We start from the raw sequence: 24,024 nt of genomic DNA, 5'->3' as shown, positions 1-24,024 counted from the left end.
CGGCGTTTAAGGGTTAATTTTATAAAGTATATTTGCCACCTTTCCTATATTTTACAGACATTGAATTACTGTTGAAAATTTTAATTATACAAGTCGTATTTTAATTGTCTTTTTTTTTTTTTCAGAAATATTTGATTTTTGGGCACAATGAATTCTGGGAAAGAAAACTGGCTGATGACAAGGAAGCCAGTTTTTGCCACAAGAAGGTAAGTATTATGCTCATTACAGTATGTGGTTTTTATATTACTGTATTAGAAATTGGTTAGGTAACAGTGAAAATTAAGCCCTTGATTTAAAGACCTAAGTTTAAACGTTACTGTATACAGCCTGACCTCTTAAATCCGGCACTCCATGGTCCAGCAACTCAGTGATCCAGAATGTTTTTGAATCGGCTCTCATTCTTGAGCGGGCACGAGGGCGGTGCCAAACGTTCTTTCAGTTTTTGGATTTTTTGGATTTCAGAACTGATTCTTGCTCCGTAAATACACAAGCACAGTTTATTTCCAACAAAAACATTTTGTGAGACTAAAAAATATACAGCATACAAAAGAATCATAATTTGCCTTTATACTCGTATATCATCCGATCTTGTGTATCATGTTAATGTTAAAATTTCATCCAAAAACCTGATTTCATCATATACATTGTTTATAGTAAGAGATGTATTTTGAGTAGATTACGCTAGGCTAGGCTTTCTATGCCGGTCTCAGTTTTAGTAGATACCACTGATGATGCATATTATATCTTAGCTTTTAACTAAGAAATGGGTCAAGAAGCAGAAGTCAATTAGGTTAAATGCAAATCTTCATAAGTACTCTACATTAAATCAGGCTTACGAACCTTGTGTCTTGTCTGAGAATTCATTATTATTTCTTATAATTAACAACCATTTACTACTGCAGGCAGGATACCCATAAATAACAACAAGTACTTGCTTTAGTAACTGTCAGATGGAGAAACAGCTGTTTGCTTGTGTCAGTTACTTTAAGGGATGCATTCCAGCTGTCGACTTGTTAAAAATTTGCTAATTTTCAATGGTGGCTTCCATAAATAAAAGTAAAGTAAATCTTCATTCATCCTTCATGCAATGGAGAGGAAAATGTTATGAAAGTTTGCCACAAAGTTGAAGGTTGTAACTGTGGCTGAAGAAGCGAATGATGCGCAGGCCACAAAATTTTTTGAAAGAGGAAAAAGCAACATACAATACTGACAAAATCACACGTGTATTTCATTTAATTTACTGCATTTGCAAATAAAGCAAGTTTAATTTTTAAACCTAGCTCCGTTCATTTACCAAAAAAACCAATTCCGAAGTGCGTTTCATTTAGTAACTAATGGCTGTGATGATGTCGGTAAAATGCAGTCAGCTGATGATTTTAAGAATGTAAACATTACGAGAATTCAGTTACTGCTTGATAACTATGTTCATAAATTATAATACAATATGACAATAATGCATTAAGTATATTTGCATACAGTATGTAAAAGACAGTTTTATTAAGTTATTATTCTTAATACAACTGTATTATTTGACTTCTGTAAATGGATATCTGTCATGTAACAACCTCTCTCTCTCTCTCTCTCTCTCTCTCTCTCTCTCTCTCTCTCTCTCTCATACATATGAAGGTGTAGAGAAACAAAAGCAGTAGATTTTTATATTTTTGTTGAAAACGAAAGCCAGAAAAGTTTGAAGTGACGAAAACATTGAAAGGTGCCAGGAAATCAGAATTTGACAATGCGCTTATGCAGTGGTTTAAGCCCTAACATTGTGAAGGTGTAAGCATTTCCAGTGAGATGCTTATGGAGCATGCCAGAATTTTTGTAAGGAACTAAACCTAACAAATGACTGGTTATTCTTAAACTTTGTTCAGCTTTTGCTAACGCAGCAATATATAGCCTATGTGGAATGAGCTTGCAAGACTTTGTTTACAAAGGGGTTTTTTAGGGGTGTTTTCTGTCGTCTGGATTTTCTGTGGCCTGGTCCCAGTGGTGCCGGTTTTAAAAGGTCAAGCTGTGCCAGCTTGTTTTACTTGATCCATTTCCACGTACTGTACTGTAATAGTGTGATTGGTTAGCCAAATACTCAGTACTGGGTATTCATTCTTGAAAGTGGATGAGCTTGTGTCATTCCCAGGTGAAAATCCCTTATCCAGTGGGAGGCTCCTTCTCACTATACAGTATTGACTATTGTGAATCTTCCCTGCTATTCAGTACTACTGGCCTGATGTGTTGGGCTTGCAATGTAATGCTTACCTTTTGTTATCACACCTGTTCATTATTTATCTTTTGATTAGTCAGTACTGTATTATTTCGTCTTGTAGCTTTTAGTATTTTTAAGAAAAACAGGAAGAGCAAAGAGGCAGGATTTTACATTCATGGTGAGTATTTGCCATTTGTGAAAGGGTTAGTTTTTAGGTCATTTGTTTGTGAGCATTTATAGTGGGAAGAATTTTGTTTAATATGTACATTTTGTTAGGAACCTGTTGCCATGAAAGTAAGTTTTGTTTTCTTTGTGTTAACCTATATTTTGCTTTCATGCTTGGCTAGATAGCTTGTGTGATATAATTTTTTATTATTTGGAATGAATGTTATTGTTAAGTTAGCTTATATCTACACGCCATTAGGTGCGATCGGCATTAAAATAGATAACGCTTGGCTAACTTGCTATGACTGTCTCTGTAGTCACCTGTTTCCCATCAGGTGGCATTGGAATGTTTACATTCTTGTCAGAATTCTTCATGCCGTATCCTTATGCAGACGGGGTGAATCGGTGTTACTGTCATCAGGAAGGAGAACAGTGACATTAAATATATGGTGGACAGTGTATGAACTTTAAAAGTATTAACATTGAATTTTTTTTTCCTTTTTTTTTTTTACAAATTGGCCAATATACAGCTACCACTTTGTTGATCTGGGGATGAAGATCAACTCTCTCTTTTTTGGTTTTTCCAGGCAGAGATGGGCAGACATTTTCTGTCACTGCTGGAAAAATTTTGACCCTTAAAAGCCTAAAGCCAAGATGTGGCTACTTCTTTTGGATCACTTGGTCTTTTTAGTGAAGTTTAACATGGTCCATCTGAGAATGACAAATTTAATTTTACCTCAGGAACTCTTGGATCAGGTCTTGTCTTCTGGACTCTGTTCCAATTGTAATTTCTTCAGATCTTTTATGTTCTCTTTGTTGCGGTGGAGGTAGGGGGAGATCTGTTGATGGGTCTGCCTCTAGACCTCTAGAACCCAGACCTTGCATTTTCCTCAGTTGCATCAGGATCAGGTTGGGAGCCATTCTAGTTGAAATGCAATGGAGAGCAAAATGCATATAAACAACCTAGAATTTTTGGGAGGTTGGAAGGTCTTAAGCAAGCAAGACATCTAACTCGAGAGAAGACAGTCATAGTCTGCTTCAACAATTTAACCCCTTATTACATAAGGAAGTACGGATAAAGAATTTTGTTCAGACTAGCAGAGAAACTTCTTTGGAGAGAGTCCACAAAAATCATTCTTCTGCCACTGTTAGTCCAAGGGGAAAATAAGAAACGTTATTGCAGACCAAATCGGCAGGGAAGGACAAATCTTCTGTCAGAATGGTTTTTACATTTGCAAGTGTGTATGTCAGAAGTTGTGGAACCTTTGGCAAGCCCCGAACATTGATCTGTTTGCGACTGTCCAAAACGCAAAACTTCCTTTTTACTGCAATCCATGCCATGTTCTTTGGCATGGATAGTCAGTGCTTTTCTTCTAGACTGGTTGAATTTAGACCATATGCATTTCTTCTGTTTGCACTTTTGAGAAAAGTTTTTAACAAGTTGTGTTTTTCTGTGTACCCAAGCCATTGTTAGCTCTTGATGGCCCCAAAGGGATTGGTTTCCTGAGCCACCTTTCCTTGCGTTAGATGTTCTTCACTTTATGCCAGTCATGAAAGATCTTAGTTCCTTTTGAGAGGATTCAATCAGAACCTCCATATGCTTCATATGATTGTGTGGAAATTTTCTTATGTCTCTTGTGAGGTCGAGTCCTTAATTCTAGAAGACCTCCACTGTTACTCCTAATCTACAACAGTGGTCAATTTATTGATCTTGGTGCTTGTCCTGAGGGATATCCAGGACCCATACCTCTATAGATAACTTGATCAAGTTCTGGTATGTCAGGTATGTGAAGCAACTTTGTTCCAGGCTTAAAGTTTATTGCTTTATGTTGTTTTCAGTTCTGGGACATGCTGACTTGATTATTGCTTGTGACTTGTGATGAGGTCTTCTGATCATTTGAACTAGAAGCCCCAAAATCTTTCTATCATTCTTTAGAATGAAATTTGGACATAGCCCTTAAATTTGACGTTACTATACTTCTTCAACAAACTTACAAAGGGGTTAGAGAGCAATTTCTCAAGAACCTTAGATAAAACAGTGGTAACTGAAACTGAAATTGACCAATTTTCAGAGGGACATAAGGATGGATAAGTCCATAAGGTAATTCAGCAGTGTTTTCGGTCCTCCAAACAGAAGGAAAACTTGCAACTCTTAACTAACCGAAAATGGGTGTAATCTTAGGAGCAATGAAAATCAGCAGTCTTTATAAAAAAGATTGGAAAGATTCTGTTAGGTTCTATGCCTCCATAACTGTCAGGGTCCAGAAGCAAAGTTTTGGCCTCTCCAGACCTTGAGGCCATTGAACACAATGCTGGAAATCATGACTGCAGCAACACCACAGACTCACTACACTGCTCACAAAGACTTCAGCTGAACGTTCAGCCTTCAGTTTAGGTCCCCCATGAATGATAAGCTGCTTTTTTTTTCATTGTAGTCAAGCATACATGCAGCATTAAACCTTGGTTTATCTTTAAGATGAAACTTGAGGATTTTAGGAGGAATTCTTCCCTTGATAATAAGTAGTCTCAAGGTGATCATTTAAACACTTTGTAATATTCAGACTTCCATAAATATTGCTCCACCTGAGCTCAATAAGAGTATGGTGAATACCATCCCAACTTGCCTGAGATTTCAAGTATACCTTTCTTGAAAAACTAAAATCAGGAAAAACCTGATGGTGATCTAAAATAATCTTAATCAAACAGTGATCAGATGAACCCATTGGCAAACCTACTCCACAAGATACAAGCTCAAGATGGTTGCCAGATTGATGTGTGGGGTTTGTTTATTAACTGCTTACAACCAGAAATAGTGGAGAAACTTAAAGCAGCAACACATCGATTATCTGTGGCAGTAACTGAGCACAACCAATTAGTGTGATGAGCATTGTAATCACCAGTGAAAATGAAACAAGTCTTGGAGTCAGCTTCTTGAACTGCTGCCATTTTTATAAGCAAGTAGCCATAAATAGTCATGCAAATCTGGGTGCTTATAGCTAGTAAAAAAAATATGGATTTATTAGTCTTCCACAAACTTTAACCACTTGTGTTTCATGACATCTACACTCACTCAGTGGCCTGTGCCATGCGGAGAAACCATCTTTATAATACAGAGCCATTCCATGGGCCCTTGGAATGGCAATACACTTGAGTAAAATGGGGTTCTTAAACCTTGGAATCAGCAGTTCTGAAATATGTTACTAATCATTCACAAGAGTGTCATAACAAGAGAGGACATCAGAAGTTACAGCAGCTACATCTGAGTCCTTTTTATTCTTATGCAATCTACTGACATTGCTATATAAAATACATTACCATTACTGATTCTGTGGACCATGATTAAGTTCAGTATTATCAGAAAGAAGCAGCATGTAAAAGGAGCATAAAGGAATATTAAAAATTTAAAAACAATAACAGGAACAATATATGCATATAAAATCAATATTGAAAAGTATATGCGCATGAAAAGACAAAATTATTGCTGGAATGATACTGGGAGTAGCTGGCGCACCCAGTAAGGACAGGTACATCTCCAGATTTGCCAGACATTGAAGGAAGGGCAGCAGTAGTGGTTCTGAAAAGAAATTCATGGGTAAAGATAAAGAAAATAATGAGGGTCAGGCATCCTTGTGCTTAACCACCAGGCATCCTGGGCCCTTCTACTAAGCCTGCTGTGCACAATCTATGAAAAACAAGAGGAAGAGGGAACTGACAGAGAAGTGTGCTTGAGTGTACCTCCAAGCAAGGGAACTCCAATCCAAGACAGTGGAAGACCTCAGTACAAAGACTATGGCACTGTCCAAGATTGAACAGCATGGGTTTATTTCAGTGTGGCTTTCTCTTAGAAGAGATGCCTGCCAGGCTAGTGAATCTCTACTATACTAAAAACAGGACAGATAAAAAAGGGTAAGAAGTGTAGGGTGTTCAGTGTTGCAAACTGGGTACCAACAGTAAAAGATTCATAATGATTATGCCAGACTTGTAAGGTACAAGTCTGGCATAGAAGTCAGTGCCCAGATAGAGACCCAACAACATACTGTACTGGCCAACCTTAGAAGAGACCATAATCTCTCTAGTGGTAGTATTTTAACAGGCAGCTGGTGCCTTGCTAACCTGCTACTATTAGATTTAAGCAACTAAAGTAATATTTCTGGGAATGACAGTTTTAACTAATGTTTATTGTGTTGAATTTAACAGTCCTAATTGTTTCTCAGATCAGTTAGTTTTTTTTCTATCTTTTACCAACCTTAGTACTGTATTCTGTTGCTGCTTCAGGTTTTCCTGTTTATCTAATCTTTCAAGAGGTAATTATTATTTTATTTTGGGATGAAACTTAACTTTTTCTTATTTCTGTAGAGCTTTTTCTAGCTTAAGGCAATGGGGTGTGTCCCATTGTTCTTTGCATTTGAATTAGCTGAAGTATAATAGTCTACAGTTGCCCTCCATTTGGATTGTAAAGAGCAAAAGTTTTCAAAAGCATTTTTCTATTTTTTCTGTGTACAAGTACTTCTGTTCCTCCCTTTTCACAGTATAATGCAACACTTCTTGGTGTACATTGTTAAGTAATAGGTAAAGGGACCAGGTGAAAGAGGGCTACTTCATATGCTAGTTAACCAACAGTAAAGAAGTAGTTTCGAATTGTGGATTTAGTCTACCCTCCAAAATCAGTGAAGAACAGCATTTAAAAAAAGGATTTTGACAAAAGAAAAATCTATTTCTGGAGAGGGGCCCGTGTCACCCGGTGAAATAGTCCATTCAGCACTTATTTCTAGGTAATTCCGTTGCTAGATACCAGAGAAAGCTAAATGAAATGCTGGAGTTACTACCCCAGAGCGAGCTCCACTAGATGGAGTCGTATGGAAAAGGGTGAACTACAAAAACAGAACCTTATCCTATAGAGATTCCCAATGTCAAAAGTCCCAACGAGAGGTGCGATACAAGCCCATGCACTACTCATCGGACTGTATACAAGGCAACACTAGCCGCATTCCATGTTAGCACCCACTCACTAGAATGAAGTTTATCAAGGGAGGAGAGAATGAAAAACAGGGGTGGGTCACGGGTGACATGGCCCCTCTCCAGAAACAGATTTTTCCTTTGTCAAATCCTTTTTCTGGATCGGGGTCCCGTGTCACCCAGTGAAATAGTAACAGAGAAATAAACATCATTCTTATGCTATTAAAGACTTAAATAGAAACGTTGAAAACTAGGAGAATTCTACCCTGAACATAAGTAAGGTCCTCTAAGTTCATGTAATGAAAATAATGTAAGTGGTCACCATTCAAGATCATGAGCTTAGAATAGCACCTGAATAGGCTTGTATTAAGAAAATACTTCCTGCCTAATAGCAGACCCAATGACAGTGCCCCCTTTTTTTAAAGGAGAGGACCCTGACAAATTATGAGGTCCTGTCTAAAAAAGCCTGCAAGGAGAAAAACTGACACAGAAACAGACCTTGTAAAAGGGGAGTACTTTCCAAGGTGACCACCGAAAATGAGGACCTTCAATTGTAGATAGAAAGTTAGGGTGAGAATTCACAACACTACCCCTGATGAGGGGAAACCAAACTGATTGGTTCCACCAGACAAACCAAACTGATTGGTTCCGCAGACAGACAGGCAGACAGTACAGGAAAACTAACACTAGAAGCTAAGCTGATTAAAATTTTGGGACTTCCTTAACAAGAAAAGATAAGAACAAGATGATTGTTGGTTACCAAGCTAACTCCGATACATTGCTCAAAGACCAGGAAACCTAATGTGGAATGAGTACTGTTCTTTACCTAACACAGACCTTAGGGATGAAAGTTTAGGGCCTGTGAGTCTGGTTCCAACAAAACACTTTCCTCGAGGCCAATGCGGTCGACATCAGTACTGTAGCTTCAAAACTATGTGAAGAGTGCTAGTTACTTAACTGCAGAACCATACTGCAGTAGAGTAGGATCCCTTAACTGATTTCAGGAAAACAGTAATAACAGGACCAATATCAGTTTCCTCCCAAACTGTAAGATTTACAAAGACCACAAAGCCAGGACATCAGAAGTTTGAGGGGGCTGACACAGGCTGAGTTTATACCAGACGGGACAGCTTGATAGTTTGTGGCTGAATTGGGTTGCAAACAGACCTACTTCCAGGCCCAGGAAAAGGTCACAAGACTACCTGAATGACGCTCCGCCTAAGGACTATTCGACACCAGGGGAGGCCCTGGGATAGGGAAAAAGCAGTGACCTTTTGGACCCCTACGAAGGGTGTGACAGAGGCACCTGCGACTGTTGGTTATGGAGAAGAATGAACCATAACCTGAACGAAGCACCGAGTCCAAAACCACTTGTTTACAGAGCGCACTATTGCTGTTTTGTTCAGAACCAGCCTAAAAGGAAACCTCTTGGGAAAGAAGTTTCCAAGGACAGGAAGACTGTCACCGCTCTCCAAAAGCGTTGATATGGAACTGCCGAACGTGACCGACTAAGTACCATGTACTTCATTGGGCCAAAATATCCACCTCACCTCCCAGAGGTGGCGTGTGGAATACTGAGGCGGAGGGGAAAGCTGAGAGGAACTGACTTCGTAAGCACTTGACAGTTGTGCAAGGCGGGCCCTATTCGGGCAGGAGGAATCAAGGAGACACCGTCCCTGACTCCACCATACCCGGTCATAAACTCCAGCTTTGACTTCAGAAGGAGAACCGTCACTGAAGCAAACTGAGAAAACCCAGGACCTTTTTCTTGGGCACGGGGAGGTATGCTTGAGATGATGAAATGATAAGATGCCCTTGCTATCTGTTTCCACTTCCACTGGATTCATAACTACGGGAAGGCTACCCTCCTGAATCAGGGATTCCTTCCTGGTTACTTAGAAGCCAAAAGACTCTAGAAACCGATTATAATGACCGGCGCCCTCAGGCAATTCCCCACGCTGTGCCCAAATGAACCAGGCAACTAGATATGCAGCTAGCATAGCCTCCTACCGGAGCTGTTGAACTACGGTATTGTTCAAACTGGCAAAAGACTCTGGAGCCGCATTGAGGAGGGCATGAACCTGAAGGGGTACGCCTGCTCCCGAGTCTGAATCCCAGAAGGGATAGGACCTTCTGCAACCAAGATGTGAAAGGAAGCGTGGAAAGGTCTATAGAGGTGGTTACGGCCCACGGCGAGTAGGATCCAACAACCACAAGACTGGGCAAAGAGACTTGCCGCATGAATAAGGAAACAAACGGGACACGCCCGAAAAATTTTCCAGTGGAAGGAACTTCCTGGCAGACTGAAAAGCCTGACAGGCCATTCGCAAAGACTCCCAGAACTCTGGCCGGAGGCTGATTGAACCTGATTGGGGAACAATAGTCCAGCTCCACCGGGCCCTGATAACCATACTCTGGGCTCAGGAACTGAAGTTCCAGTGGCCCCGAAATGGTACAGCCTCCCACCCATATGAGAAATACTACAGGGAGGGGCTTGATTGCCTCCGTGAAGCTAATGCCTTCCCAATTTCTCGGAGAGAGGAGTAGGATGCATCCCTGCTCCTATGATAACCCCGAGGGTCAGAGCCTCTCTGGGCCAAATGTCTAGTGAAAATTCTTTCCTTAGGTTTTCGTGAAGCAAAGAAAAACTCCCGGCGGCACGTGGGAGGCAGAGACACACGGGGCGTTACAAGGGGCTGATGTGTTGGCTGAACCCGCACACATCGAGAGGTGGAGGCTGGGAGTGAGAGCTGACCTGCTGTCTAGGGCAGAGACCTGAAGAGCCTGCACCACCGCCTGAGCAGGGGGCTCTTGAACTACATGAACTTCTGCCGGACTTGGGACAGGTCCCGGCAAGATCAGACTGTTTCTGGTGAGGTAGACACCCATGAGAACAGAGGCTCTGGGTAACAATAGTAGCCCCAGACGGGTTTGGTAACAACCCCACCTGGGAAAAGATTAATTCTCCAGGTGAAACTGTTCATAAGATTTTTCAGCTCAATGGAACGGGAAGCCTGACTTACACCTGTTTCAGCTTCCAAAAATTGACCTCGGAAGCTTAGGAGCTGTACGCTGAATAAATTAGCTGCGTAGTCCAGGTTAGAAGATTCACTGTGAATGTATCTGTGATATCTGTCTTCCCGGAAATGCCTCAGCGATACATTTTCAAAACAAGCCTGTTGATAAGAGTGGGCTACATTCGAGCACAAGGTAAGAAACAGGGCTCTCAAAGAGAGCAGTAAGGCCAGCTGGCGTGAACTGAATTCTCCGCCTGCCACTCCGTTAGAGTCCTCAGGGAGACGAGCATGTCCAGCCCCTAGCTGAGGCTCACTTATGGATCCTGCCAGACAGATGCCATGCTTCGTTCTGGACAGTCTGGTAAAACCCGGATAAGAGGATACCAGACCGGGAGGGAAGAAATGCCCTTCCACCAACCTCCGTGGTGCCCACACTATTACAGGAGGGTGCCTTCATGCTGGGAAGCATAAAGGAAGGTACCAAGATTCCCAGACTGGAGGGGAAAGAGGTGGAGATGTCCGAACTTATAGAATTCGGAACGGAGCAGGACTTAACAGGTGATCCATTGACAATGAGTCTGAGATTAATCTCTTGGGATTTAAGCTCCTGGGAAAGGGAAGGCATGGACCATGATGTAGATAGTTAGTTTAATAGGTTGACAATGACCTCATAACGAGCTCCTTGCAGGAGACCCGTAAAAGAGTTTTCAACAAAGGAAGGAGGGGGTAACCGCCTTGCTTTGCTTGGGCGTGTCCTTTCAGAAGACAGGCCAAACTGCGTAGATGGCACCGGATTAGAGATCCGAGATCGCTCCTTGAGGGTGCCCCGAGCGGTCTTCTTGGTTTAAAAAGGGGGGTGGTGGGGGGGTGTTTTTTTTTTTTTTTTTTTTTTCCCTTAGGACGTAGACCAGGAACCGTCGAAAAGGGATGAGAAGGCAACGAATCCCCTAAAGGAAAAGTTTGCTCCACCTAATTCCGAAGCAGCGGAAAAGGTTTGTCTCAATTATTCGCACCTACTTATCGCTCCGACGATGTTCTGCAGGTCCGAGAACGAGACAGAAGGCCGCAACGTTTTGAAAAAACTCTCCGTAAACAATTAACTTGAGGCGAAGAGTTACGAGACGGGCCGCCTCAGAGAGGGGAAAATGGACCCCAGACACCGGAGGAACAACTATCAATAAGTTTATAAGACGAGTTTGGCGAAGGAAAAACCGAGCAGGTGTATATGAACTGACCACTTACCGAGAATTCGCCTCGAAAATGAATCGGAGGGATAGGCGTATATGGCATGATCCACCGAGAATCTCGGAGAGAGCCCAAACACCTAAAGATTAACTATTAATAAGCCACAAGAGGCGGAGAACCGATAGGATTTCGATGAAACCCTGCAGTGCGAAATCCCGCTGGAGACGGAGGTTCAAAGAGCGACTATTCGCCAGCCACATGAGGCGGAGCTTGGCTTGAGGTAAAACCGACAGGTATATATGAAAACTCACGGATTCATCAGGTAGCCTGCTCGAGAGCATAGCGATATAACTAATCTGTCGGGTGCCAAACGACTAATAATAAGCCAAAGGCGGCGTTTGGCGGGATAAACCGACTGGTAAATAAACCCACGGATTCATCAGCAGCTGCTCGAGAGCATAGCGTGCTACAACCTTCCGAGTCCAATGTCACATGGGCGGAGTTTGAGAGCGAAACCAGGTATATAAAACCTACGTGGTTCATCAAGAAGCCTGCTCGAGAGAAGCAGCGCGTTGCCAACCTTCCGTGCTAAACTATAATCCAAACAGACTGCGACCGAATGGGAGCTATGAGCTCGTGATCGCTGGTTTGTTGCAGGATAGCGGAGCATTCTGCACTTGACAAAACCAGCCAAACGGCGTATGAGAAAAAGGGCATGCTGGAACGGATGCCGGAGCAGAAAACCGTAGCAGCCATAGCCTAGTCAGACCAGAAAACCCCGGAGAAACCGAGAGAAACCGGGTAACAGGACAAAACTCATGTGACAAAAACAGAGTCAACGGAACATTCCGGGCGATCATGTTTTGAACAAAATGTGGGAGGTTATGAACTGTTGCGAGTGGGCCTCGAGCCAAGAGGAAAAACCGGAGGATATCCTGAACGAAGTGATAAGCGGTGGGGAAGAAACACCGCTTAAACACTAAAACCGCCCAGCAGTAAGCAAGGAGCCGCCCAACAAGATAACGAAACACCTAACAGGTAGTAGCAAAAAGGAGGAATGCTGAAAGTAAATAAAGCAGAAGACAGTTAGATGGAGAACGCTAACTGGGCCTCATGTGAGATCAAACAGTAGGGTGAACATGTAGAATTCACCACGAGGGAGATAGTCGGCAGTAAAAGGAAGGGGGAAGGATAGGCCAGGAGGTTGGTAACCAAAAGCAGCGCCAGGGGTGGGACAGCACTCCCGAGCTGGAGATTCTCATAGATCCCCTCACTATGTAGCTGTGCACGACAAGAGCGAGAGAAAAAGAGAGGAAGGGCAAAACCTCTACGACCAGGAGAGCAATGAAAGATAAAGGAGTGTGAACAGGGTGGGGAGAGCACTCTGGTCACCTCAGGTCCAGGTGGAGTGCCAACTCAGACACACCGAAGGACAATCAATCAATGCAGAGGGGAGGATTTAGGCTAACATAAAATAAGGATAGTGCTCTCAAGCCTTGGAAAGTTAACAAACTTTGAAAACAAACCAGGGAGAGAGAGGCAAAGGATAAAAGGGAGAGAAGGGACTCTCGAAACCACAAAAATAACATATATATAGTCGGTAAAGAAGTGTGAACAGGAGTGGGAGAGCACTCCCGGGTCACCATTAGTGGCAACCCAAAGAAGGGATTGAACTAGGATAGGCTACGAGGTAAAACCTCGCTATTCAGCTTAACTTGTAGGAACATTAGCCTAAGTGAAAAGTCGAAACAGGGAGAGGGTGGGCGTAAGGCAATATATCCAAGTCAAAACCAAACAAAGGGAAGCACTCAGACATAAAACACACATGTACAGAACGAGATCACGACATGAAACTCATACGCATGAGATCGAGATCGTCCTTAATCTAATTTTCCAAGGGAAAAAGTGTTACAGCCAACCCTAGGCTAACCTAACTGAGGTGATGTAAAGGAAGGAAGCCTAGGAGAGGGTAAAAGGCTAACAATAACAAAAAAAAAAAAATTATAATAAAACAAAATTGTCTATAAGGTACATGTAGGAGGATAGGCAGGCCCAACACAACATGGACGTGAAGGACATGACCGACCTCCCAGTTAAAAGTATCCCAAAATTAACAAATTCAAAAGCATCCAAGCACAAGGTCAAAAAAATTAAATGTAACAATGAAAATCATGTTCCCATACACTTAGAAGTGAGTCTAAAACAAGGCAAATAAAGCCAAAATAAGGCGAATAGGCCTGAGGGGAACCACGTAGCCTAAACAGCAAGACAGCACTTGACCAGGAAGGAACACAAAATTCACAAAATAAACAAAATTATAAAAACAAAGTAAACCGTAACAGTACCAATGAAAAATAAGATCCCCTGAGGCTAAGAGAAGTGATGACAAAAATAAAACAATGAGGCCATGATAATAGCGAATGGGCTGAGGGAAGCTAAGTAACCTCAAACGCTCAACAACATTTCGAATGAAGCCACGACAAAAAGCGAATGGGCCGGGGGTAGCTCGTAACCTAAACACTAAACATCACTCCCGTAATGAAGCCATGATAAAGCGAATGGGCCCGAGTGGGTAGCTCGTAGCCTAAACGCTAAACATCACCGAAATAAAAATCACTCTGCAATGAAGTCATGATAAAGCCGAATGAGCCGGTGGGGTAGCTCGAACCTAAACGTAAACAGCACTTCTTAGTAAATGGGTACAGAACAAAATTAATCAAACCCACTAAAGTTAGGATCATTAATGGTAAAACATCCCAAATAAAAAGGGATACAAATAAAAACACAAAACAAATATACACCCAAGACCAAGAGAGGTCAGAGACGACGTGAGAGGGAGATCGAGACGGAGGCGTTATAAATTCCTTTAATTATTAAACTAAAGGAAAATAAGAAGCCTCAATCGCCTAAAAACAACAAAACACTGGTACTCAAGTAATTGAAGAAGAATCTTGAGGATGCCATAAAAATCAAAATAGAGCACAAAATAAGGATCACAAATAAGGATCACAACGAAATTACGTGTGAGCAAAAACGATGCTAAAATGGAATGCTGGCTAGTGTTGCCTTGTATACAGTCCGCGTGTAGTGCATGGGCTTGTATCGGCATCTCTCTCGTTGGGACTTTGACATTGGGAATCTCTATAGGATAAGGTTCCGTGTTTTTGTAGTTCACCTTTTTCCATACACGACTCCATCTAGTGGAGCTCGCTCTGGGTAGTAACTCCAGCATTTCATTTAGCTTTTCTCTGGTATCTAGCAACGGAATTACCTAGAAATAAGTGCTGAATGGACTATTTCACCGGGTGACACGGGACCCCGATCCAGAAATAATTGTTTATATCTGTGAAAAAATTATATATTTTTGTGCTAATATTTAATTTAGATCAGTATGTACTTCTGAAATTATCTTTTAAATTATATCATTTGCTATTCTATGTAAGAGTGGATTTGCAGAAGTATCATTTGCTATTTTCTTTAAGACTGAATTTGTAATTTCTGTTGCAGTTTCAAATCTGATACTCTTCCTCTTCAGCCAAATAATGCATTGGGTCTAGAATCTCAGCGTGATAAAGTAAGTAGACTAGCTTTTATTTTTAAATTTAGAAAACTTTTTGTTGTATAATTTAGAGAAATTTGTTGTAAAGACCTGTGTTTTAATGTTTTGGGGTTTTGGTTCCATAAAACTACTTTTCTACACAAATTTAACCCTTATTTTACTTAGGATTATTTCACCTGAAAGGCAAAAAGGTATATCAACCAAATTTTATTCAGCACTGAAATAAGTACCTTTGATGATATGGTAATGTTAATTTGGAAGTTTCCCTCACCTTCTGACTTTATAGCATCTTGTTCTTTCAGAAACATGTAATACAGGTACAGACATTCTCTGGCCAGCTTAATACAGTGTTTATCCTTTGTCGATGATGAAGAGAAGGAGCCCGCCTTGATTATTTGTGGAGAATGGACTCATGAATCTTCATAACTACTCTCTCAAGTCTGCAGTCCTCATCTGGGCTCTTAATTGCAGGGTCATCTGTCTTACACTGGAGCATGGTTTGCATAGGCTGCACATGGAAAAGGAGGCTGTGGTTAACTTTACAGGGGTCAAGATTTTAACTTACAACAATGCTTGAGAAAGTTCAGAGAGGATACTCGGGAATGTAACATTAGTGAGTTGTTGATAATGACTGGTGATTTTTGGTATTTGACCATGTCCAGCAAGGAGGTCAATGCTACTACCACTGCTACCCAAGATGCTTATGTTGATGGCAGCAATGAAGACAGGGACTCTGCCAATCCTGTCATGCCCAAGTTCAATAAGGTCTGGGAAGTATTTGCTGTCTTGAGTTTTCCGACTATCCCAACTATGACAGGAAATGGTTAGGTGATGCCTATGTTGTCTACCTTTGTACTACAAGGACCCTTATTATAAGGATTCATTAGTGATGATCCTACTGTCAGAAGATGATTGAGGATTTCTTCAGGACTGGCTCCCCCTTGGCATCCAAGTCTGTTACCATCTGGTCATCTACTAACCCTGTCTTTTGTGTTGGAACCAAAGCCAAGTACATGTGCCATGGTGATTGTTGTGCCTCACCCCCCACCTTGTATGCAATATATACAGTATAAGCATTCACTCACTAGCCAGTTAATCATATGGTTGACTTACAATACATAAATATATGTACATAGAAAACATGAATCAGAAAATGAAAATAACAGGGCAATCTAGCATAAGTTAAATGCAGTATCATCACATGTACATGCGCTTAAATATGCGCTGCTGTTAATCTTCAGCAGTTAGCATGTCTTTTCATTTCCATTTTTACTTATACACAGCTTTCCCTATACAGTATATATGTTGTAATACTACCTATGGATTATTTGTGATTATACTCTTATGTGATTGTGAGTCCATGATTTGGGTAGGGAAGGCTAAGCTATTTTGATTAAATACTTAAGTAAAATATTGCTTTTGCTGAAGTGTCTCATTTATGAGTATTTTTGGACTTCTTTTCAAATTAGTGTCTAGTTGTATAGGCTAGCCAGGGTTAGGCTGGGATTTTATTCACTGTGCCCATGACCGCACTTTGGACGTAAATGCAACCGTGCTGGACCTGTTACTATGGTTAAATGATGGGCTACTGAAATATCCAAAAAATTTCCAAAATCAAGGAAAGTGGATTTTATTAACTAGAACCGTAACCTGTGCTGCCTTACCATAGAGTACTCTTAGTCCCTGAGGATGACATGCCTGAAACAGTGAGACAAGCATTATTAGAGATATGCTTCATAAAATTTCTTGTTGATAGAGCAATATGGGTGAATTGCTTCTAAAATCTCTTGTCCTCCTGAGAAAGTATTGAATCGCTCTCTTCTAGAAGATAAGGAAGGAATGATGAAGGGCATAGAGGAGCAATTTTGACCACTTGGCATTTGGCTGCAAAAGACATACCCATTGAAGTCCAACTTATGGAATGAGTGACTGACCATCAGACAAATTTTGCAGCTTGTTGACCCATTTTCAAAAATGAAATGCTAGCAAGAAGACTGTCTTTAGTGGGAGATCCAACAACAGTACCTTCAAGGGCTTGCATGGAGGTTGTGGGACTCATTGTCAAGGCTGTATAAGCCTTGTTGCCTCTGGAGAGCCCACATCTAATTCATGAAATTTAAAGACTTAGTTAAGGCTGGTGTATTGCCTGAGGTGACAGAAATTAGTAATTTCTTGCCCCTTCTGAGGAACAGAAGAAAGTTGGAAATTAAAGACATAATGACTGGGGGATTGTGTATCAATGTCCTGTTAACTACATTCACAGAATTGTCCTTACTTTGCTTGGTAAAGATAGGACATTAAGGTTGGCAAGACCTGGAGATTGCTGTGGCATCTTCTTTATAAAAACCTGTACCTTGGAGATTCTTGGAGGTTTTCAGTTTGTTCAGTGCCTACCTGACGTGACCTAAAGTTGGAAAGCCTCACGCCTCCAGAACATTCCAAGAATGCACCAGAATGTGAATTCTCCAGGCTGCTTGGTTGGGCTTGACTGAGCAGTAAAAGAAGAATTCATGGCTGAGGCTCATTTTAAACAGGTCTACAAAAGGCTTTGGCCAGGGGCACCAAAGTCTTCTTAATCCCTAGATGCCAGGACCACTGTGAAGGTAGAACTTGTTTTGCTTGATTAAGGCTGTTTACTTTGACAGTGAACTTTACTAAGACAAATTTGGCTTTGATTCACACATTTACATAAGCCTCAATGATGATGTCTGTTGCTAGAATGTAAAGTAACTCTGGCCTTTTGCAACTTGACATATTCCATTCAGTGAACAGAGTTGAACAACTGCTGATGTAGCCCTATATAGACAGCTATATCAGAAGAGATTTGCTGGTTTCATTCACTGAACAAGACTAATGACAGCCACTGACAGCCCTGCCTTTAAACTCAAGAAAGATGATGTGTTGATCCCTGTCCTGCAATGTCTGGGTTCCCGTAGCTTTAAAGTCTAGGTAGTGAACTCCCAGCAGAAGTTTGATGTATGTTTGAATAACAGCACTCATGGTGAAGGAGGAACAAGTGGGACCCCTAATCTCTGGTAGCTGGTATCTTGCCATTGCCTGAGATCCGTAAGTATGATGTCTTGACAAGTGCAGTTGAAGTGACCTTATCCTCAAACAGCTGAGAGGAATCAACTTTTCCAAGGAGACCAGATGACCAATCAGTGATTGCCTGACCTTTGTGGGGGAACATCGGCAATGTTGGAATTCCAGACTCAAGACAAAAATCTCATGATCCTGTCCTCCATCCATTGAAATAAAGCAGTTTTGGTGTTTATTGTCCATCCAAAATAAGTGCCCTTCCTTGATGGTACTAAGTACAACTTCTCTAATTGCCAGTACTGCCACAATCTAATCAATCTTTGAGATAATATTTGAGCCTTATCTCATTTCTGTGGCCCCATGCAGCCACCTGTACTGAGGTTAAGGTGGAAAATTAGGGTGCAGTCTCTAGTCCAAAATGCAGAGGTTTGAATTGGTATACAATACCTTCCCTGACCACTCAAACCCAATGCATCTGTGTTCAAGGATGCTAGAAAGCCCCCTTTCATAATGGAACTTTACTTGAAAAGGATTCTGCCGCATGCTGTCTCCATTTTGAGTATGGAAATAAAATGAATGACATTAGTAGACCAGCAACCTGTTCTGCCCCTCCTTTATCACCTGCTTCTACAACATTTACCTTGTTTTGCTGCACAAGGCTGCAGCCACTAAGATTCTCAGCTAAGCCTGTTGAAGTATGTAGGCTGTGATTTGAGGAGGGATGTGACATTTCATCAGACAAGAAGCCAACAGCCAATTCTGATGACTTCTGGTACCCACTGCCCCTCTCCTAACTCCTTTCACAGTCTCCAGAACTTATAGAGACGAGCCCCTAGTGGAGAAAGAATTAGTTCTGTGGGTAGTACAGTCCTAACTTCTTTTTTTCCTTTCCTAGCATGGGAGTGTTCTGTAGGTGCTATCTCCTCACCAGAGTAGAAGTAGTAGGATAGGAGCATCTTTGATGAGTACTTGGCATCCTAGGTTGCCAGCCCCTCCAATAAGTTGACTGTAATGGTTGTGATGTCAAGGTATTTTAATTTATTGAAGGTCATGTAACTGAGCCTTGCTGTGTTCTTTGTACACCATAGATGTTCTGTCTCTTGCTCGGTTGATTGATTTATCGAAAATTACACACATTATAATGATGATCAGAAATAAATGTAATATTAAAGAATTAAAAAATTCATAGTAGTATTCATTAAGGGTTAATAAATCATAGTCACCTGAGAAATAAGGTTAATAAGGGAATAATAATGATTGGCTATGAATGTTTCATAGGATATTAGATTGAAGACAAAATAATGATGAAAGTCTAGAGTTTATGGTGTAGAGCTTATGGCAACTGTTAAGGAAGTAAAGGGAAAAGAACAGTCAGAAAAGTTGCCTTGAAGTTGTTGAAAAGATGTTTGGAGAAACTCTGTCTCATGCACTAAGAGCAACAAATGGTGTCACAAGAGGTGCTTAGGATTACAAAATGTACATGGACTAATTTTTGATGGCAAAAATGCATACAAAAGCAGTTGGGGAAGAGAGAAAAGTTAACCTGTTTTGATAGAAGGGTAGTCCTTAGAAGAGCTAAAGTAGTAGCTGTAGCATGGATGATATGGAGAGAGATGCACAGACTACTGGTTTTTTAAGTGAAATTTGAGAGAGCAAAGACGTCAAGATGAGTACATAAGGCCTGTACTACTCTATATAGAGCAGAAACATAGGCACCAATATGGAAAAGAGGTTTTGATAGAGTGACCAGTTAATTTTAAGATTCATGGCCTGAGTACAGAGGGAAGAGTGTGTTTGAATGAGGAATTGGCATAAGAGAGAGATTGTATCAAAGAGACTGGAAAAACTGAGCTGTAAGATTTAAGAGGATTTGAACATGTGATGAGGAGGGATGAGAAACAGTTGGTCAGGAAAGTAGGAGATATAGAAGTAGCAGGATGAAGACCTATATAGGAAGACCCATGAGATTCTGGAAAAAGGAATTCATTAGAAAGAGCAAAGTGCAGAAGAGAGTGGAAAGAACTCATTTTACTTCTAACCCTATGAAGGAAAAAGTTGATGCAAATAGTGATAGTGTGCATTTTTTCAGTATAAATAGGTCTGAAGTCTCTTGTTTTATGGGAGTACCTTCAGCGATAGCTGGTCCAGTCATTGAAGCTTTGCTACTGGTTAGTTAACTAGCAGTAGGTGAGTAGAGGTGGGGTTTAGTTAGAGGGGAGATTATGAATAAACACAAAGTTTGTATTTTTAGGGAAAATGCAAATTGTCTCGGAAACGTGGAATTTGTTCCTATGAGAATATAAACTTTTATGTTTTATTTGGAGACTCCTTAGGCGGGAGGTATTGTCCAGCAATCTTGACTAGTGTTGATCTCCCACCTTGAATGTCATCTTCCTGGTCACATATGTAAGCAGGGAAGGATGGCTCCTGTAACCACTTGTATAATGTGGCATATGTGATGTCAAGGTGTTGACAGGGCCCTGTGCCAGAGTATGGCTTGTTTGTAAATTTAAACTAGGAAAAAGGAGAACTTAGGTGTTTTGTGTAACAAGGGAAGATCAGCGTGGAAGGTAGAATATCATGAAATCTCAGGTAAATATGCTGTGAACCCCCCTTTGTTAAAAGGGGGATGGAGGGGTTCACATCTAACAACCAACAAAAGCCAGAGATTGCAAACTCTGTTTAACCTGCTTCTAGCCCAACCAGCAAGATTACAGCCTTTGGCTGCTTTGTGAAAGAAAATAAGAAGATGGAAAGAAGTTGTTGTCTATCTTTCATTCAACCTTTCACTACCGTAAACCGTAGGTGAGATGCCATTCTGTGGAGCTTGGGCAGCCATGTATGTTGAGCAGCCAGGACTGGTTCAAAAGAGAATATCTTGTAGGACTTGTGGCTGAAATCCTTCTGTTATAAAAAGGTAAAGAAGGGTTTGGTGATGCCAGCCACCTGCTGGTAATACCTGGTATTAAGAAATTCCTTTTGAACGTTAGAGACAGAGCAATGTCCCTGACTTCTTGAGCCCTTGTTTGGGGTATAGAGTCAGCTCCCTCACAAGACAGCTTGTAGATCGACTTGATGACTTCACATAACCAGAATGAGACTGCGTTCTTGGATATTTCCTTCTTGTTATTGGTTGTACTAATGAACAGTCTTAGAAAAAAGCAAATTTGTATGGGTTGTTTTTAAATATTTAATAAAATTTTAGTTTATATAAATGGGAACAAAAGACAAAAAGACATACTGTATTTATGGTAGCAAATGAAAGGCATTGCCAAAAATGCAATAGCAGCTGGCAGAGGCAGTTAGTGTCATCTGGTCGAATACCTTGAGATGATGGAAATATAGTTGAGCAATTTTAAATGGATTGCCAACCAAGGTATATGTGACTACTATATTAGTGAAGCAACTAGGTTTTGTGTAGACATGTAGCAGTAAATGAAACAAAGTAATATTGTCAGTCTAGGGCTATAGTGTTGTATTGCTTTATAAGATATTCTAAATCATCTATTAAATTCCCTCTTGAGTAGAGTAATTCATGTATTTGTACACGCACTGATAATTTCTGGTGCAAAATTGAGAAAAAATGCTTTTGTAGATATTAAAGACATAATCACATTTGACTACCATATGTAATGTTTGAAAGGAAAGGCTTGTAAGAATTATATATTTTCCTGTTAGTGTATAAATTATTTATGCATTGTATTTTTATTTTAGGTAACATATTTCTTAAGATCCAGTGTGTATTCAGTGAAAGAGTTGGAAAACCAGAATTCATTTTCATCTAAAAAAGTTGAAGGTAAGATCTATTGAAAAAATAGTATAGTACAGTATTTCATCATTGTGCATTGTATCTGCTGCTTACTGTGTAGAACAATAGTAGTTATCATGTAAAGGGGAAATACACTCAAGAAGTGACAAATTGGTATCTCAGCTTGGTATTGGTACTCTGCTGATTGTTAACAGTAATGTGGACCTTGTGAATGGAGATTTATATGTGAGTTTTTTCCTTTTATTCTTTCTTTCATCTTCCAAGACTGATAACAATTTTCAGCAATATTCCACATATCTTTAATTTGGAGTTGGAATATCATCAAAGTCATAAAAAGATGCAATAGGATTGTAAGGAATAAATTAAAAGGCAATGAAGTTTGAAATGATTCTAGGCAAGAAGGTACTGTATGCATTTGCAATTATTACTTTTTTGTAGGGTAGCACATATTTTGGTATGCTTTGAGTTGTGTAATGATGCAAAAATGGTTTCTTCTCAGGAACTGTGAATGAATTGAGTTAGAAGTATTGGGGAAATTATACCAGCTGCATTATTAATAATTGTTAGTCCACTCCATATGAATTTTGATTTTGTTTTTTAAACTTTCTATTCCAGAATATTACTCACCCACTGTATTGTCAGAAAGGGACCAAAGGGGACATCATGGGACTTTCCATTCATCTGGCCAAAGATTATCTCGGAAAGAGAAGGCTTCAAATAATTCTTATCAGTCAGAATACACATGGAAGGTACAGTGTTGTTAATTATTCTTTCTTTTATACATAGAAATGTAATGAGGCTTTTCACATTGTGAAATCAGTCATGACTTGATTAAGTATTCTGATTTATTTTCGTGGAATGTTGCCAAGAGATCCCCATAAAATTTTGACAATCATCTCTTGAACATGGTGTGAAGGGACCCTTCTCTCTCTCTCTCTCTCTCTCTCTCTCTCTCTCTCTCTCTCTCTCTCTCTCTCTCTCTCTCTCTCTCTCTCTCTCTCTGTAAGTATGTAAATATATAGAATAGTGTAATACTGCAGGTACTGTACTGTGGTGTAATAAAAATAGAGTAAGAGGCTAATTAGTTAACTACAGAATTTTTGTGAAACCTGTTTTGTTGACAGATTTCATAAATAATCCCAGCGCCACCATTCTCTGATTATTTGGAAAAAATCCAGATTGCTTGGAATAAAAAAATTCTAGCCACCTCACCTCTTTCAAGTGTTGTTATACTTGTGAGCAGATAACAGCTAGTCATCTAGGATAAGTGATCACAAGATGGATACTTTACTCATCTCTGGAGGCTCTACAGCTAGTTTCCAGCACTGAAAAAGTTTTGTGGGATATGAAACTCAGCTACAGATACTGTAGTAGCCCTTGTCATCTATGATTGGAAGATACAGTGATGCCAGTCTTGGAAACAAATGTGTGGTATGGTAGACCTTGGTGTGGCTCGAATTTGTCTTGCATGTAGTAACGTGTACAGAGTTTTCTAAGTTAACATGTCCTGTAGCTGAATTTCTTTATAACTTGGTTACAGTTCTGTTTTTTAGTGGAGTCTTGGCATTTTTGATATACCAAGAGTCAGAGAGAACAACTGGTTTGCATTCATGACTCAGAGAATTTAATTGATGATTTGGTAGAAATTAATAAAAAAAGCCAAGCTAGGCAAGAAGGCTCAAGTGGTGTTAGTGGTTTCCTGTTCAACATGTCAGAGGGAAACCCATCTCAGGCCCACTTATTGTTGAGAAAGAAGATGTTTTACCAAGAAAGAAAGAGCAGAGAACTGTATCCCTCATTGAATTGGTGGTTGAGAAACTATGGCCCTTCATGGAATTTGACAGTTAGAAATTAATGGTAGATGTAAGTCTGTTGATACAAATGCACTTGAACATGATCTGAATCCATGCCAAACTAACATAGCTGCTGAGATGGACTTAATGTGGAACAGGGGGTGAAATGCTGCTTAAGGCTTCAAGAGGAACAAGGAACTTTGCTGATGCCTTAGAAACTCATAAAATTCGTGCTCAAGTAACCTACAGTGGGTTTCTGGTGGTGTAAGGATTGCAGAAATTTTTGTATGCCTTACCAAATAAATAACAAACCTTTAATAAGACCTTCACGCATATACACA

General features: G+C 40.4%; 1 protein-coding gene across 2 annotated transcripts in view; it reads left to right on the top strand.

Moving 5' to 3' along the window:
• Positions 1-24,024, top strand: part of LOC136844381 (uncharacterized) — a 74,669-nt gene that overhangs the window by 14,570 nt on the left and 36,075 nt on the right. For both annotated transcript variants that reach the window (XR_010854855.1, XM_067113465.1), the window contains exons 2-5: positions 126-206; positions 15,031-15,097; positions 21,836-21,917; positions 22,506-22,639. Coding sequence is in view for 1 of the 2 variants with exons in the window: in XM_067113465.1 (XP_066969566.1) it covers positions 148-206; positions 15,031-15,097; positions 21,836-21,917; positions 22,506-22,639 (342 nt within the window). In the remaining variant the exon portion in view is untranslated. The remainder of the gene's footprint in view (positions 1-125; positions 207-15,030; positions 15,098-21,835; positions 21,918-22,505; positions 22,640-24,024) is intronic.

This window comes from Macrobrachium rosenbergii, chromosome 12, assembly GCF_040412425.1.
Source record: "Macrobrachium rosenbergii isolate ZJJX-2024 chromosome 12, ASM4041242v1, whole genome shotgun sequence".
Taxonomy (NCBI): domain Eukaryota; kingdom Metazoa; phylum Arthropoda; class Malacostraca; order Decapoda; family Palaemonidae; genus Macrobrachium; species Macrobrachium rosenbergii.
This window is presented reverse-complemented; position numbering and strand designations above follow the sequence as displayed.